The sequence below is a fragment of the Dipteris shenzhenensis genome, chromosome 10 (genome assembly GCF_047967505.1).
Source record: "Dipteris shenzhenensis isolate YYH24624 ecotype China chromosome 10, Dip_SZ_1.0, whole genome shotgun sequence".
NCBI classification, from domain to species: Eukaryota; Viridiplantae; Streptophyta; class Polypodiopsida; order Gleicheniales; family Dipteridaceae; genus Dipteris; species Dipteris shenzhenensis.
Genome location: NC_141605.1, coordinates 40,087,409 through 40,105,219, shown reverse-complemented (window position 1 = coordinate 40,105,219; position 17,811 = coordinate 40,087,409). Strand labels below are relative to the sequence as shown.

General features: G+C 41.5%; 1 protein-coding gene across 2 annotated transcripts in view; it reads right to left on the bottom strand.

Annotated features, from left to right (window-relative positions):
* The window catches only part of PLDP1 (phospholipase D P1), a 117,588-nt gene that overhangs the window by 60,241 nt on the left and 39,536 nt on the right, over positions 1-17,811 (bottom strand). For both annotated transcript variants that reach the window (XM_087380233.1, XM_087380234.1), the window contains exons 6-8: positions 8,175-8,339; positions 5,314-5,556; positions 5,080-5,196 (exon numbers count right to left, since the gene is read on the bottom strand). In XM_087380233.1, the coding sequence (XP_087236359.1) occupies positions 5,080-5,196; positions 5,314-5,556; positions 8,175-8,339 (525 nt within the window). The remainder of the gene's footprint in view (positions 1-5,079; positions 5,197-5,313; positions 5,557-8,174; positions 8,340-17,811) is intronic.

Sequence of the window (17,811 nt, the reverse complement as noted above, 5' to 3'; positions counted from 1 at the left end):
CAGGGCTTCTCATGCTTCAGTGGACACCTCTTGGGAGATCTTGGCTAGCATTTCCTCTTGGCACATTTGGAGAGCCAGATGTACAGAGGCCTTGGATGGCACCCAGATACACCCTTCACAGGTGTTCACGGGTATTTGGACTAACACGGTTCACACTTTGATAGCCATTTGGGCTAGCATGCAGGGCCCTTCACGGGCAGCCTCTTCTAGAAGGACTGTTTTTCTTCGAGTTTGGAAGGGTTCTCCCTTTTTCTCGGAGGTCTCTACTGGATTGAGATGGCACTATCAGCCCCAATTCTTTCTTTTTGGCTCTTGAGCTTTTCATGCATTGCATGGTGTATCCCGTATGAAGCTTGCTCTAACGGTTTTCTTTAATACTTAATAGAAGTCTCTTTTTGAAAAAAAAAAAAATGAGAATAAGATTAGCTGTTGGGGCTTCTGCACCCGCATAAGATAAAACGACGTAGTTGAACAGCTGATCACCACTTGGACGAAAATTCAAAGAATTTGCATGTCCGCTAAGGTGATAGAAAAATATACCTTTGTAAGACTAGAATAAGTCCAATCATACAAATTTAGAATTTTTGTTGTTCTAAAGATCAAAAATCTACAAAGAAAATAAAAGAGAAAATGAAAGAGAAGAAAAAAGAGGTAAACAAAAACTTTTATGAAAAACAAAAGGAAGACATACTTAGCAAGCAAAGCAACACTTATGTCATCATCAGTGCCCAAGCATAAGCAGCTATACTGGGTTTCTAAAGACCCGTGGAGTCTCTTGGGCAAACCCAGTGCTTACTAAAATACGTCAAATAAACAAAAGAGAATGAAAACAAGAAATAAAGAAGAAACGAAGCAGGTGACTTAAGCAAAAATAAACAAGCAAGTCAAGAAACAAAAACTTCCAAAAAACTAGAAACATATCAGGGAGGACTACCAGCAGATACTGGGGTGGGGGACTCCGCTAAGTTGACATCAGTTCTCTCCACTGCCTCTCCGGCAACATTGGGATCTTTTGTCACTCGTCTTTTTACCTGTCGTCAGGAACTCATAGACTCCTGACCCCTCTCCTTGAGGAGACTCTTTTTACATTGTATCGAGACGGGTCCCATGGGTCATTTTTGGCCCCCCGAGGATGCTAATAAACTCTCTCTCTCTCTCTCTCTCTCTCTCTCTCTCTCTCTCTCTTATTTAAAACATAAAAAGCTAAATGGCCCTTTACACTTATGTCTCGTTTCTACAAAGAGGCAAAAATACATTTCTAACTTAGAAAGCACAAGTATACTCAAACAAACTCTCTTTTGAAACTACATTTGAAGTAAAGTGTGCCTCTAACTCAACCTCTTGCAAGTCACACCGAGTGCAAACGCGGCACTCACAAGAAATTCCCTCAACCCATCCAGTCTCATGCTTATTAAGTGAGAAGAAATGCGAATGAAATCCTCAAAGCATGGGGGAGATGGATCTGGATGTAGCAAAGCAGGTTGATGAAACCTCCTCTTAAATCAATAGACAATGCTCTCTATGAAAGTTGAGCTTCATAGATCTTGAGATATCGGACCACCTTAAAGACTGGGTTCTCCAATTGAATGATCACGTTTGCCGTCCTCTACCATTGACAGATATCATGGTCGCATCCGTATATAAGGTCTTGCTGCCTTCCCCTTGGGTTTCTCTTCATGCCAATTGCATCGTGTCCATCACACGCTCCTCTCAGTGGTGGCACTGAAGATTGCAGTATATTTGGTCTTCCAAACTTCCTCTTCGGCAAAAGTTCTTCTTGTGGCGAGTTTTACTTGGAGTTCTCCGATTCGGACAGCTTTTGGCTCGTCATCATATTGCTCTTGCCACTTGTTGACGATGTCTGGTCTTGCAGGAGTTTATATGCCATATCTTTTGGCATTTCCCTTAATCTTATGGTTTCTTGCTTTTGTTAAGGCAAAGGCTTCATGCTCGTTTTCCGAGTGCTTGTTTTGACAGGTAATTCTAGCTCTTTGGTTTTCATCCAATAAGGCAGGGTTATGATCTTCTTATCCATTGGGTTCATTATAGGGCATTATGGAGGGACAGTAATGATAAAGTCTTTGGTGATCCCTCTTTTTGGCTAAGTATCATGTTTTTCGCACATCCTTAAGGCAATCATTTTATGATTGTCTTCATGCACAGGATTTAGATTATCCTGCCTTCTTGTTATATAATGGTATCTTCTAATGCTTTGTAAGTGGATGTCCCTTTCCTTGGGACTATTCTATGTAATATAGTGACAACCGGATTTCATCCCCCAAAAAAATATGTGTGCGCGCGTGTGTGGTGTGTGCGTGTGTGTGCGCATGCGCACTTCCAATCAAATAACATTTTGGAGACCAAAGGCAACCTTTGATCCTACCATCAATACAACCAAGAAGTAGATCCCACTGAGTTGCCTGCCAATAACCAAAAGCAGAGGTGTTAATTTGCAAAAGCAAATAACAAATCATGGCGGCCCAAGGTCGAACTCCTTGCATAAATTGCAGCATCATTTCCCCCTTATTAGCAAGGACACACACGTGAATGCTGAGAATATTTAAACCCCGGCCATGTTTGGATCGTCAAGAAATTTCCATAATGGCTGAAATAAGTATGAAAGATATCCCTTGCCAAACATGATCAAAGGCAGGTATCAACTGAATGTATGCCACCAAAATAGATTAAACTATCCTTAGGCGAACATGCAACGGCCAAGTTGCTAATTTCCGGTGTTCAAGCTTTTTCTTCAATTTCGCAAGTACCCAATCAGTTTGTTAGTGACGAGTAATCATCCAGCCCAAAGGGTAGCCAAGATGGCGAACTAACTAAGTAGGTGGGATAATTTCCCCCGGCCATAAAAGACTATGCCAGTGTTAGAATGCAATCTTAGATTTCTGAAAATTCACATGTAGACCAGAAGCCAGGCCATATAATGATAGAGCATGGCAATGGCCGGACTCCTTGTAGGGCGATTCTTTTAAAGCTGAAAGTTTACATTGGTCGAAGGTCCTTGACCCTTAGTTGGCTTTGCAGGAACCCAGACGTTCCTACTTTATTGGTTTCAAAGCAATTTGCTATGTGGCTGATGTGATTCATGATGATGGTATCATGATATCTTTTCCTTTGGCTTCCAGACATTATGGTTTAGGCATGCATTATCGTCATCTATGGCAAAAGACTACTCAAATGCTTCAGCCTTTTCTGCCGGTACCACCACTTGAGCTTCAGATTGGACTCTTCATTCCCCAACTTCATCAGCCCATCCCTTGAGGCTATCTCACATTACAGTATCCTCCTTGTATAAGTGTTTGCTGCCCCCACCTTGGGCTTCAGATAAGGCAAATCAACTCTGGCGCATGAATCGCTTGGCACAATGGTGGAGGAAGAGATCGCAAGATCTTTGGACTTCCAAAGTTCCTCTTTGACAGCAGGTTGTCTTGTGGCAAGTGATGCTGGGGGTTCTTCCGTCTAGGCAGCTCTTGGCACGAAGACATTGCTTCAACTGTTTGTTATAGATGTTTGGCTCCACGGAAATCTGTGTCGCATCTTCTTTGGCATTGTCCACACACCTGTGATTTCTTGGGTCTTCGTCGGCAGCTAGATTTCGTACTACTACCTTTGGCAAGTATTTCTGGCTTTTTGGGATTCACCCACGCAGACAAGCGTTTGAGGTGTTCCTACTCGGGTTCATTACTGGGCACTCTAGACTCTATGGACGGATAGAAATCATGGAGTTTTTGGTGATCCTACCTTTTCCACTTTCCCTTTTTTCAGACGCTCTCTACAGCAATCTTTTTTTGATTGTTTGCAAACAAATTACATAGACTATAATGTATACTTGTCATATAGTGAGATCTTCAGCTGATGTAATTTTGAGCTCCCCATTCAGGGGAAGCCACTATGTAATATAAAGCATCAAAAGTTTCACACACAAAAAAAGTGTGTGTGTGTGTGTGTGTGTGTGCACACGCAGGGCGTGCGGGCGCATGTGTGCGTAGCTGTCCCACACTGGGACAGCTATGAATTTAATTGCTTTCTTAATGCAAAATTTGTTCTGCACAAAAAAAAGTGTGTTGATATCTTCTTATGCTTATAACTGGAGGTCCTTTATTTTGGGGATGTTTCTTGTAATAATTTTCAATGGATTTCACTCACAAAACAGGAGTGTGTGTGTGTGTGTGTACGCGCTTGCAAACCCGCTACATAGATCATAAGGTCTTTTTGGCATATACTGAAATTTTCAGTTGATGTAATTGTAGCACCTTATTTTGAGGTTGCTACTCATATGATATAATCAATCAAAGATTTCACCCCAAAAAAAAAAATGTGCATGTGTGTGTGTACGCGCATGCTCATCAATTAGATGCTCCTGCTTACTTGTCTTATAATGCCATTTTCTGATGTCTCAGCATGTTCCTTTTCTAGGAATTGCTCATTGTAATATAAAGTCACATGGATTCCACCAAAAATGTGTGTGTGTGTGTGCGCGCGTGTGTGGTCATTGGTGATCCCCTGCTGGCTAAATATCAATTCTTCCGAGCAACCTTAAGGCGATCATTATATGATTCTCTACATGCGTGGGATCTAGATAACCCTACCTTCTTGTCATATAATGATATCTTCTAATGTTTGTAACTGCCTGCCCCTTTTGTTGGGACTGTTCTTTAGTGCGTGCATGTGTGTGTGAAATACAAATACATTATATGAGTTCTCCATTCTAAATATATCATGAGATAATGCATCCTCATTTGTGACTGCTCAACTGTAAGCCCTTGGCCATGAGATGAGTGCTCACCAAAATGGACATTTTGCATATTTTAGGGGTTTAATTTGGCAAAATACGATTGGGATTTTACTTTACCTTATTTTGAAAGGCTAAATACTATTTAAGTTAGTTTTAGAACTTTCACATCTTATAAGGCCAGAAATTGATACACTTATGTATTTTGGCAAGTTCAAAAAGTTCCCCTCCCTCTTCTTGTTCTAGTTGATAAGGAAGTTGTTAAAAATATATTTCTTCTATACTTTTTGAATAATACAATTATATCAAATAAGAGAGCTGTGTTCAGAACACACCTTCACACCCATTTTTGCTTTGGCCCCTAACAAAGCCTCAAGCTTAGATTGTTCATGGGCAGCATATGGGCGTCTCAAGTATAACTCTGGACATACCCACCAGCCAGCTATAAATATCTGGAAAACATGACATTGAAGTAAGAATCACAAGTAAACATGTTTAGCTCTAGAATTACTGCCAAAGCTTATTTTCTACAAAATTACAACACAATTCAAGGAACACAATGCACTCACTTCTGACTTAGCACCTTCTAAAGCTGAAGCAATGGCATCGAAGCCAGCTTTGCCATCAATGAACCATTGGGCCTCACTACCATCAGAGGAAAGCCCTCTCGGAGGGGCAAACGATCCATAACGGTGAGGATGGCACCATCCTTCAGGTGGTCTCAACCCTGCATCATTGATTGCTGCTACCCAATCCCGAGCACTGCCTGCCCGCTTAGTCCGTATCTTCAATGTCCTATTACCACATGATATCTGGACAAACAGATCATATATATGTTAGTATGGTTGCTCTGCAACTACTTGAAAGAAATCCTTGATGTTCAATACAAGTTGTAGTCAGAAAGACTAACAAAAACTTGAAGAGACAAAGATGAAATGGGACAAATAAGCAGAGGAGATTCAATTTTGCCCCACGTTATGGCATCTTGAACAATAGGCTGACGTACCAATCCAATCCAACACAATTTTGGCCAACTGAAATATTTAACAATGCTTGGGAAACACATACATGAAATAAACATAAGAATTACGCACAAAATCACTACGCATAATCGGAAACATAATGGTTTCAGATCATGGAAACAAAAAGGACAGGACAATCGTGGCCAGGCAATATAATAAAAATTCATTTCTTCTTCCCAACTCACGTCAAGGAATGGAGCACAAAACACATTCTATGTTCCTCTCATGTTGGACCTTCTAGTGCACTCATTTTAGAATAATGGTATAATAGCTTATATAATTCCTTTTTCCAAAAACGAAATAGACCACCAAAATGTAGGACCTTCTAGTGAGCTAGACGTCTCTAAAAATGCATTCATTTTAGGATAATGGTATAATAGCTGATATAATGCCTTTTTCCAAAAACGAAGTAGAACACCAAAACAGCTACACAATGGAGCATTGCATATACACTCAAAGCCCACGGAGTCACACATACAAAGGTGTACCTGTACCAAAACCAAAAAACATAGCCTACTCAGGATGAGAATCTCTGTAACACACCCCTCCTTTACAGATAATAACTTCACTGTCATCATAGATTGGCAGCACCTCTGTGAATGGAATCTCATATCTAGGCACAGCAGAGCCTGATATAAGGCATCATGTTATCAAAATAGATAAAAAGCATATGTGATGCAAGCCTAGGCTGACTTGGGTTCTCTATTCGAAGCTAGGTCAATGTGTCTCTCTAAAGTAAACAAAGCTCAGAGACATGGAGAAGCTTGCTGCCATCCTCACCTGTCCCTAGCTGAATACTGCCCTCGCCTCCCTCTATGCACCCCCTTAGCACCATCTGGCACACCCACCTTTGCATCTCCCTAGGCATGCTCCCTTGCAGCCTGTGCCTCTCTTCCCCACTGCCCCTCCAAGGCCCCCCTCTTTTTCTGACTTGGCTGCCCCCCATGCTCTCTGTCGTTCACCCGCTCTCCTCATGAAATGGCTCCCAAACTTAGGCAAAAAGGCACCTAAAGTGGACCGTCCCAAAGCTTTATGTGTCTCAAGACCTTCATGTCTTCATTCCAATGACCCGTCTTGGTTTTGATGCAAATTGAATTAGCACCCCTAATGCAAAACTGATGTCTAATTGAGCAATAGTCATATTCATCAAACTACCTACCAGCTGCTAGTACTTGGTCATGTAAACTAGTTGAACTTGGCTCAAATCTTCATTCACATAAGAATTCTCCACTCACAATCTCCACAGAATTTCCAGCCAAGGAAATATAGAGCAGTCTCTTCCTGACACAGACCCATAACCTCCAAGATCTTCTCTATGTGGTCACTAACGATGATCAAGGCATCCACGTACACAATGATGGCCATCCTCCTGAGCCCCTCTCACAGTTTTATATCTCACGGTCTATGAGAGGGACCAACCCTCATGAAATAGTCCTCAATCATTCTGTACCAAGCTCTCAATGATGATGTGCTGCCAATGCTATGGCTTTGTCATTCAGACCATGGGGGCAGAAGTATCATAATAGTCAAGACTGAAGCTCTTGGCAGCTATTGGTACCTTGTACTTGTCAAAAGTGCCACCAGATTTGGCAGGGGTTACCAATGGTTCATGGCTATGGTCCCCACATGGATAGACTGCCCCCTTTTAGTGTTGCATGGATGCCATGTCCACACATTGAGCTAAAAAGGCTCATCAGATTATACCTCTTACAAATATATTGAGGACTTAATTTAAGCAGCCACATCTTACTAGGAAGTGACAGTTCTACAGGTACATGTTCCTGCAGATTATAGTAAATGGCTTCATTCTGAGACCAGCTTACTTACAAGTACACATCTAATATGCAAATGCCCATTGGCCGGGTCAGGATATCCTCACAAAAACCACAGATTAAGTTACAACTAGGGGTGATCCCAAGACAACATTAGGTCAAGACAACAATAATAAAGATGTGTAAAATAACTGAGAACATATTCTAAACGACAGTGTCCAAATCTAGAAATATACGGTCTTGTTTTCCTCCAACAGATACACAATATAGATTCCCGCAAGTACTAAAACCTGACAATAAAACAATACAATGTACAGACACTTTAAGACTTATTCTAAGCTTCTTTTAAAGAGTTCAAAGAAGTGGACACCACCTTGAAAATACAGTCAGAATAGACTACGTGACAAGTTCAGGTACAGTCATAAAACATCAAAATTATCTCATTACAAAAACAAAATTTCCACAATATTGATACAATAATGACAATCAAGTAAAACTTGAATATTATATATCAGTTTTAAAAAAAAGGCACCATAAAGTAATCCTTTCCAGTAGGGTATTCAAATGAGCTGAAATCAAGTGCTTTCACAAATCAGTTGCTTACAAAAAAAATTAACGCCCAACAAATCACCCCACCATGAATCCAAAGCGCAATGGATTTCGTTCCTTTGCCCATTTTGCCAAATAGATATGCCCATCTGTAATACCAGGAAGCACATCAAAAATGATAATATCCAAGGGCTTAACATCGAAAGGGTCCGCCAGCAATGCTAAAAAACCTGGTTTTAGCACTGCCCAAACCTGCAAACAGCCCACGCAAAAAAAGTCATAATAAATGGTTCACAAAAAAATTACACAGTCATACAATAGAGGCAATGCTTTCAAGTATCTTGCTCAAAAGTGAACTGCCATGATGAGCAGACGATCTACCCAAATGTCAGTGGTCAAAAAAAGCTAAAGAAATGCATGACATTCAAATATATACCTTCATAGACTAGAATATATCCAATCTTACAAATTAAATTTTTTTATAGAACAAGTGAAAGAACAAAGGTAAGAAGAGAGCTGTAAACTACTTTAGACAAAATTAAGAGTAAATGAGAGAAATTAAAAATAATAATAATCTAATAAGCAAAGATACGCTTCTCATCCATACCCAAAGGCACCAGAAGTTACACGAATCATTGGTGCTTTAATGTCTCATTACTTTCAATCACAAAAAAGGAAGTGTAAACTCTGTTCTGTCATATCTTTCTATTTTGGGTTCACTTCCATACGTTACTTTGACCCATGGTCAAAATCATGCAACCATGAATTCTCGTCTGCATTTTTGTTAGCCTAAGGCTCATGGTTTGACTACTCAATCTTCTACTTTCTTTCCTCCTCCTCCTTTGCATCGTCCATAGTGGGGTTGCCTACTATAATATCCTCAAGGTCCCCAAAAATGCATGATGACCTCAAGAAGGCCTACCACAAGCATGTCATCCTGACAAGAACCCCAACAACAAAAAAGAAGATGAGGCAAATTCAAGCAAATCTCTGAGGTCTACGAGGTGGGTTTGTGGTGTTTCATGAATTTCCTTGATCGCTGCTCAGTGCTATCCAGACTTTCCCCAAGGGCCAATAAAAACCTCCATTTTTGAATATGCAATTACAAACCATAGAACCAACAATATCCCAGCATGCTTAGAACATTGACAGACTATCCATAGAATCTTGGAAACCTCTAAAACACAAGTAGCATCAAGCACAACTAACAAACACGCATCCAACCAACTTTCCATGTTTGTAGCAGCTTCATCTTGACGACTATGTGAACATAAAGCCATCTGGAGATGACTTAAAAATAAAGGGAAGTTGTTAGCCTAAGTCCAATCATCACTCAGTTATTTGCATAGATAGTCTTTAGAAACAAAGCCCAGGCACGTGCATACACAAAATGTTTAAAAGATTCAGAAGCCTCCCAAATATCCATCCACAAGTGAATTCTTGTGCATACACAAAATGTTTAAAAGATTCAGAAGCCTCTCAAATATCCATCCACAAGTGAATTCTTGTACACCAGCATCCCCTATCATCTGCTGAGTAAGGCAAGTGTTTTGAAAGTATGCACAAGACGGAGAATTCAATACTAGAGAAGATCCAGATCTCCAGTATATTTATCCAAATGTCTAGCTTTGTGTCCAAATTAGTCATCACACTTATGCTGGAAGACCAAACAACCAAATCTCCAAGTTCAAAAAATAAACTATTATCGAGGATCCCACCAACCTTCCCTAAGTATACCATCCGCCAAATTGAAAAGGGATAATTCATACTCAACAAGAGTACTCCAAAAATCAGAATTGTCATCCCAAAGCCAAGCAGAAGCTTCAAGTAGCTGTATGTAACTTTAAAGGTCAATGTCACGAATCCCAAGCCCACCTTCCAAAGAAGGAATCCTGAGAAATCTCCAAGCTACTTTGCAGCTTTCTTTGCTGAACATTCCAAACCACAAGCATGCTTTCCACATTTCTCTTTGAAAAGTATCCATACTGGGAGGTACAACCCAAACCGAGTAAAAAGATTATAATGATGCTTGCAAAAAATCCTGTAAACAGCAATTCCCATCTCTAACAAGCAATTATTAAAAATTAACAGGACCACCAAAGGCTGCTTTCGTGGTTGCAGCCTGTAGAATAGAGGTGCTGCAAATAAATCCCCTGGATGCCCATTGATTCCAATCACAAAGAGACTGAAGATCTACGAGCCTAACCTTCCCTTGAGTTAAATAAAAACTGAGCCAATGAGCATAGTCTAAACTCTTAAGCTTAGCAACTTATTATTCCATCAGAAAGAAACCATAGATCTAGAGCTTACACCACCCAATACTACCTGCCTTCTCTGTCCCAACACCAGTAACCTTAAGATAGTTAAAAGTATCATGAGCAACATGCTTTCCTATTGTCTTGCATCACAATGGCCATAAATATATAGCGCGTAAAGTAACCTTCCAAGTTATCTCCTTAAGAAATGCAAAAAGACATTTTAACAAAGCAGCTCCGATCCAAGTAAAGAACCAGCCCTAGCACCCTTTACAACAAAGTCTAGACTCTACCATAACAAGAATAATCTTATTTCTTTACCCATTACATTTTGATAAATCAAAGGTAAATCCACAACTCTTGTTTAGCACTCATCCAAGCTATATAATTTTCAGCTTTCAAAAGAAGCTCTGAAAGCCACCCATATTGTTGCTGCCAATTCAACCCCCATGGAAAATATGAAATCCTAACCCCTTTGTTGATCCCAAATACCCATCAGCCATGGATAGACTCCACCCAATAGGAATCACCCCGCAGCTTCAAGGTGGTTGGCATACCGCAAACATCTTTAGTCTCAGCCACTTTGTAAACCTTAAAAAGAAACATCCCCAATTTCAAGGGGCTCGATGTCTAAACTCCCTTATCTCCTTACTTCAATAAAGGAACCAGAGCAGCACAATTCTAGCATACATTACTCAAGGCCCTAGAATGAACATATTGGGATACTTCCCCCTTCACTTGAAGGTTTCATGTCTATTATACATAGAAGTTTGATGAAATTTTTAAACTTTATTGGTCTTAGTTCGCCTTCATCATATTGCTTCACATTCAAATTTCAATAAAGCAATGAATCTTGCTTCTATTGCCAACAAATTGATAGATTGTTTCTTGCTTGACCAACAAGATGTTTATATATAGCAACCTACAAACGGGTTTTGAGGTTTTGTTTAAAAAAATACAATCCCCCTAGGGTGAAACAATTAAGAAATGTTTCAGATAAAGTGCAATTTGTAAATATTTGTAATGATGTGTTTAAATTTTAACTTTAGTGTTTAAATGATAGAGACATTGACTAATAGTGCAAATTGCAACAATAGGTCCAAGGTAAGCCTTGTCTTCTATCTCAACAAAACATTTAGCCTAGAAACATTTTGTGGGTGCCTCAACCCTAGAAATGCATTTTGTGGTGGCTAAACTTGACCATAATGTATAACCAATGGCATCTTTGTCTCTTTACCTCGCTGTATCACAAAATTCCATGAGGTATGGTTTTTGTTCACCGATGCTGAAATAGATTTGGTATAAACTGATTGACCAAGCCTACTTCCTATTTGGTTCCATTGGTGTTATTAAATAAATCGATTTGCCAATACAACATAGCATCTTGGAGCTATTCGTTCTCAATTTAACTACTCAAGCATTTCAACAATGTATCTCCCACCTTGTTGATTTCAATGTCAAGGATATAATGCATGTTAGCACACAGAGCGTGCCACGTGTGCACCAGGTACGGGGGTACCAAGCCCCGCCCCCTAGCCATGCAACAAAGCCTCTCTCTCATCCCAAAAAGTCCAAACAAGTCTTTTATATTCAAGCCCCCCAAGAGGGCACCAATGCATATGGGATTAGTCTCCCATCGAATTGCCACGTGTCGACAACGCACTAGCTCCACACACAAACCATGCTCCATTTTAACCAACCGAGGGGTGAAGGCCACCACCTCCAACAGTGCCTAGCTTTCAAATATCTTGTATTAAATTGCCTATATACTTCAAATCTATCATCTCAATACTTGTGCTTGCTAAGGTTATATCATCAACATGAACTGAAATGATTATCAAATTACCACCTTGGTTCAAGGTTATTTATAACTAATCCTAAGTATGCATCAATTTTATTGTAGCAAAACCTTGGAGCTTGTTTTCAACCATAAAGTGCCTTCTTTGATTCGCAAGCCATCTCTTTTTCTTCTTTCTCAAAACTTGCCGAGTGATTCATCTATACCTCTTCTTGTGAATCTCCCATTTAGAAAAGATGATCTAACATCATCGAATAAACATAAAACCAATGTGCACAAATGACAATAACAATCCAATTGTCTTCATTTTGAGTTTTCTCGAAATCTACTCCTTCGTGCTGAGAGTGTAACCTTTTGCATACCTTTCGCTCATCAAGTTCATACCATAAACATTATGTCAAGTACCAACCAATTGCTTGACCTGTTCTCCATTTCATATACTTTTTCCATGGCTTCATATACTTTTTCCATGGCTTTTACCCAATGTTGGAACTACAGCAAATGTCAGTTCCTTAGCATTTGAAGATAAGTACAATTTATGTCTATGTTTCTTCTTTCATATAATCTTTTGCTTCATCCTCCAGTTTCCTTAACCATTTTGTTTATGATTTGGACATTGCTCACCTTTTCTCTATTGCAAAGTGCTAAATCCTTAATTTGATTCGGATGTCTCAAATTGACGACCTGAAGTCGCATCCAAAGTTGCTTGACCTTCCATAAACATCTTTCATTGCCTCGCTAGACTCCTGCTGCTGCTTCCCCAACTCAGGAACAATCAAGATGGGATGCAAGAGATGCGAATGCACATTCCTGTATTGCTTTATCATGCAAGAGAATCATTATTCCACACATCCAATCTTGCAAGACAGCAAAGGATGCTTGGGAAAAATTGGCTTCTCTTTATCAGATTCGCAATGAGGCACGTGTTGCATTTTTAAGAAGACAATTGCAGGAAGTCAATATGAATGAAGGTGATTCTATGGATGCATATCTGACAAAGGTGAAAGACCTCATGGAACAACTTGCCAATATTGATGAGGTGGTGCCAAATTCTCAGCTTGTCAGTGCCACATTGAATGGATTGCCAGATTCATATCAAGGGTTTGCTACAACCCTTCGGTTAGTGGCCATAGGTAATCCAGACCACTACTCTTTTGATCAGCTAGTCACTTTGCTTTTGCAGGAAGAGCAAAGTCGAGCTAATAGACAAGCTATTATTCCTGATCATGCTTTTGCTTCACAGCAGACAGGAAGAGGCAAGGCTTCCAAGCCTATTGGCAAGCCTAAATGTGCGCATAGCAGTGGCAATTCCTCCAATGCATCTAAAAATACAGCAGATAAGTCAAAGAAGAAAAGATGCAACTATTGTCACAAGCCTGGACATGACATTTCAGAATGCAGGAAGCGCATTGCTTCGGAGAAAAAGAAAGCAGGATTGACAGTTAATGCCTCACATGCAATCGAATCCCACGAGCCAACAGATGCTTCACATGCACATGCTCTTCAGGATGATTGGGCATGGGCTGTCCATTGCTCATTTGATCCCTCCAAAGTTGATGCACTCTTTACTGCTAATGATGCTCAATCTTGGTATTTTGATAGTGGTGCTTCCAAGCACATCACATCTTGCAGACAGTTGTTTCATTCCTTAGCTGATGCACCTCGAGGGGGGCCTGTCAGATGTGCTAATAATGCTTCCTATGCTGTAAAAGGAATTGGAGATGTGCAGCTCATATCCATTTCAAACCATCCTGTCACTTTGACAAATGTTATCTTTGTGCCTGGAATTGAAGTCAACTTGATTTCAATTTCAGCAATTGCTACTTCAGGTTTCAAAGTGATTTTTGATGGATACAGATGCCTAGTATATGATCTTTGTGATGACAATGCCATAGTTCTCACTGGCACTTTGCAAAAGGGGCTTTATCACCTTGATCATCATTCAGCTGCACTTTCTATTGAAGCATTTGCTATTTCATATTCAAAGCTTGCTGAAACTCATCTTTGGCATGAGAGAATGGGCCATCTCAATTATAGAGCTCTTGCAAAGCTACATTCATAGCAAATGGCAAATGATGTACCTCAAACTCACACAGTTTCCAAACATGTGTGTGAGGGTTGTCTTTCTGGTAAGATGCATCAGTTTCCTTTTCAAAAGAATTGTCCAAAACTCTCACAAAGGAAATTGCAGCTAGTACACAACAATGTTGAATTGACTCCACGCAAAAAGGCAACAAGGACAAGTAGGGTCAGCTCCGAATCTGGATCTCCACAAGTTCGCTGCAATCCCACCATGAATAGAAAGCCAAAAGAAAAGAGTGATTTTTCTAGTCTTGAGGGATTTCCAGAGTCTCTTCCAAAAATTCTTCTGCAGGTCAATAGAAATCTCAAACCTTTCCCAATGAGGAGCTCTGAAGAGCCTCGAACCTCTACAACTCAGCTGAAATCTCTTGGCATTGCTAACAGTGTAACGAAAGAAGGGCTCTCGACACCCTTCATAGATCCACTCACACTCCCCAAGATTTCACTGCAAGAAATTTATGAGAACACCCCCATAAAGCCACAATCTTCAAGCACCCACGGTAATAATACGTGGGTGAGGGCTATGTACCAATCTGAGTCTAAACCATAGTCTACAAGACCAACAATCCTAACAGGCTGAAATGCAACCTATATAAAACATCATCATTCGATCTAGACAGCCTACTTCGTGCAAAGACATCAAAAACCAAGGCCTCCTCATCTGACCATGAAAAGAAATAACTTGTAGAGGAATACCCGCTCTTGTGAAAGCTCCCATCCAAGTGGAACATGAAATACACATATCATCTATCCACTAGAATAGCTGCATGAATCTGCTAAATTATACCTGCATTCCCTCTGTGATTGCTTATGAACTAAACCTTACAGTCACCTAGAAGCTTTTTGAAAGCTTTCCAAGATCCCACAGTAGATGTAGGCCCCTCACCCACCTCGACCACTGCATGTAGTGAGATGTATCAAGTAGTCTGCCATGCTCATCAAGTATGCTATTAGTCCACATGACAGGCTGCCTGGGATGAGAGGAGGTGGGCCTTTAAAATATGCTCTTTACGAGGGGAAGGGGGAACTCTTTGAAGGGTACTCCTGAAGCTAGCCCAAGCCTTCAAGATAGCAGCCATAAAAGGGGAAGGAGACGTAAGGTGGGCTGAAGTAAAGATCCATCTGGTACTATCCGTCCAGTCTCCTCCCAAAATAGGTGTACAAGGCTGTATGCTGCAAATAAAGAAATCCTTCCAAGGCTCTTGCCCAGGCATAAGTCCCCTCACCACCATCTTGTAGAGCAAGGCCCTGCACTGTAAATCTGGATCTATAATGTTGAGACCCTCTTCCCCTGTGGGGAGAATCAAGGTCTCCCAAGCCACCCTAGCAATAGCATCTATTGTGCCATCAAGTCCACTCCATAAAAAGTTTCTTACACGTCTCTTGAGCTGAGTAATACAATCCTTGGAACGGCACAAGCATATACCAAATGGGAACACTCCTCCGAATTCAAGTGAAGCCAATATCATTCCCCCAAATCCGAGGTGTCCTTGTCATTGATCCAAAAGCCATTAGATTTATGCCGATTGATGTGTGCCCCCACAGCATTACAAAATAAATCTAAGGCTGTCCTGAAAGAAGTGAGCATTTGTCATGTGGCATCCAAAAAAACAGCAGTATCATCTCCCAACTCACTGTCTAGAAGCTCTTCTTCCTATATAAGGGAAAGTCTCATGCCAAAAATATGAGCTTGAGATCTAATGTAGATACTCATAGCTTCAGCAACAAACAAAAAGAGACAAGGAGCTAGAGGGCATCCCTGGTGGACTGATCTAGGAATCTGGAGCCTCTCTTCCCTGACCCCACCAATAAGCACCTGGTTGTAAATCCATGCATCTGTAAATCCAAAGCAAAGAAAGGTGCCCTCCAAAAAGCCCCAAGAGGTGGTTGCATCCTACACAGTACCTAAGGGTCCTGTTCTCCCGCCCGATCTCTAAGATGCAACCAGCATAACAAGATCGATTGAGCACGGGGTACACTGCGCTCGCAGACTCGAGAGACAATGCTTTCAGTCTCATTTTTAGGACCCTCAAAGCAAGACACTTCTCTTTGACTCTTTGGTCTAACCAACAGGTATGTATGGGAATCTGTGTTGGGGACCAGACCTATCAAGGCCCGTGTTGAGAGGATTCAGGTTCTCATGCTTTCATGGATGATTCGCAGTAAGCCTTCAGTCCCACATCAGATAGTTTTGGCTAAGTTCGAGGCATCCTCACTACAGACCGATGTGACATTTCAAGTCATCAGATATCTCTAACATTAGACAATATGGATCTTACACCCCGAGGCCATGTAGGCCTCCTTGGTTGGCCCTATCCTCCTCCATGGCACTGGCAACAAAGGGTGACTAGAGGTGCTGGTACGTACATGTGGATAGTTTGAGAGCCTGGGACTCCACATAGATACGCTACCTCCCTTCCACTATAGTGTTGAAACCCCCTCTATCCCACTCACCTATCACTAGGTGAACCAAGTCATCCGAGAGATTCTCGTACAGTTACACACATTCACGACTTGGTTGGCACCTCGTGAGCTTCCTGTGAAGCTCATCTTCTATAGAGACCATTGCCTACGGATTTTAGCGGATGGCTTCATCAACCCACTAGGGTACACCAGATCCGCCTCCCCCACTCCTTGAGGATATCGATAGGGCAATTCCGAGTCTTGTCACACTATCTCCATATTGAGAGTGGTCAGAGAGGGGCCGCATCTGCACTTTGTGCGAGTCTCAGGAGATTGAGTCATAGGAACATTTCACTTCAAATGCCCTATGTACTACGAGATCAGAGGTCACTATCACTACCCTTTTACAGATGGTCTTGGATCCCTATCCAGTTTCCTACCCTACCCCGACCAGAGATGCCTAGCAGCCTTCATCAATGAAGTTGTCCAGCACACGGAGCGGTTGCTTAGAGCACGTAGGTGTGATCAGGACACACAGCAAGACCCCACTCAGAGTATGATCACTAAGTTTTTTCAGCTAGACAGCACCGACCAATAGGACCCAAGGAGATGGCAGCTTTGAGGACCCGAGCTAGAGTTAGAGACACACCAAACTCGTCCACGCACTGAGGCTAGATCACATTAGGGGACCTTCCCTCCATGCTCATCAGACCGGAGGCCCAACCCATAAGAGTGACGATTCACCGCAGGGCTGTAGCCAGGAGACCACACATTGACAGTCACCAATGACCTATCACAGGTTATATGCTACCGCATCAGCCTTGTATATCGCCCGCCCCCTTCCCAGTGTTGATGCCCCTATTGGCTCCCACTTCGAGGGCCCAAAGAGTTCTCTCCCTATGTATAAACGCCGTAATGTTCACGACTTTGGGATTTCCTTTGTATTTTTCATGAATGTCAATGCGCACTTAGTGGCTCCACCCCTCAGCTCATTGTACCAGTTTCTCTTTAGTCTCATAGACCCTTTGGTCTTCCAAAGACTTTTAATAAGTTCTCTCTCCCTCTCCCTGTCCCTCTCTCTCTCTCTCTCTCACCCCCCCCCTTCCCCTCGCTACCCCCTCGCTCAGCCCCCCCCCTCCCTTCGCTCAGCCACCCCCCACTACCCCTCGCTACCCCCCGCTACCCC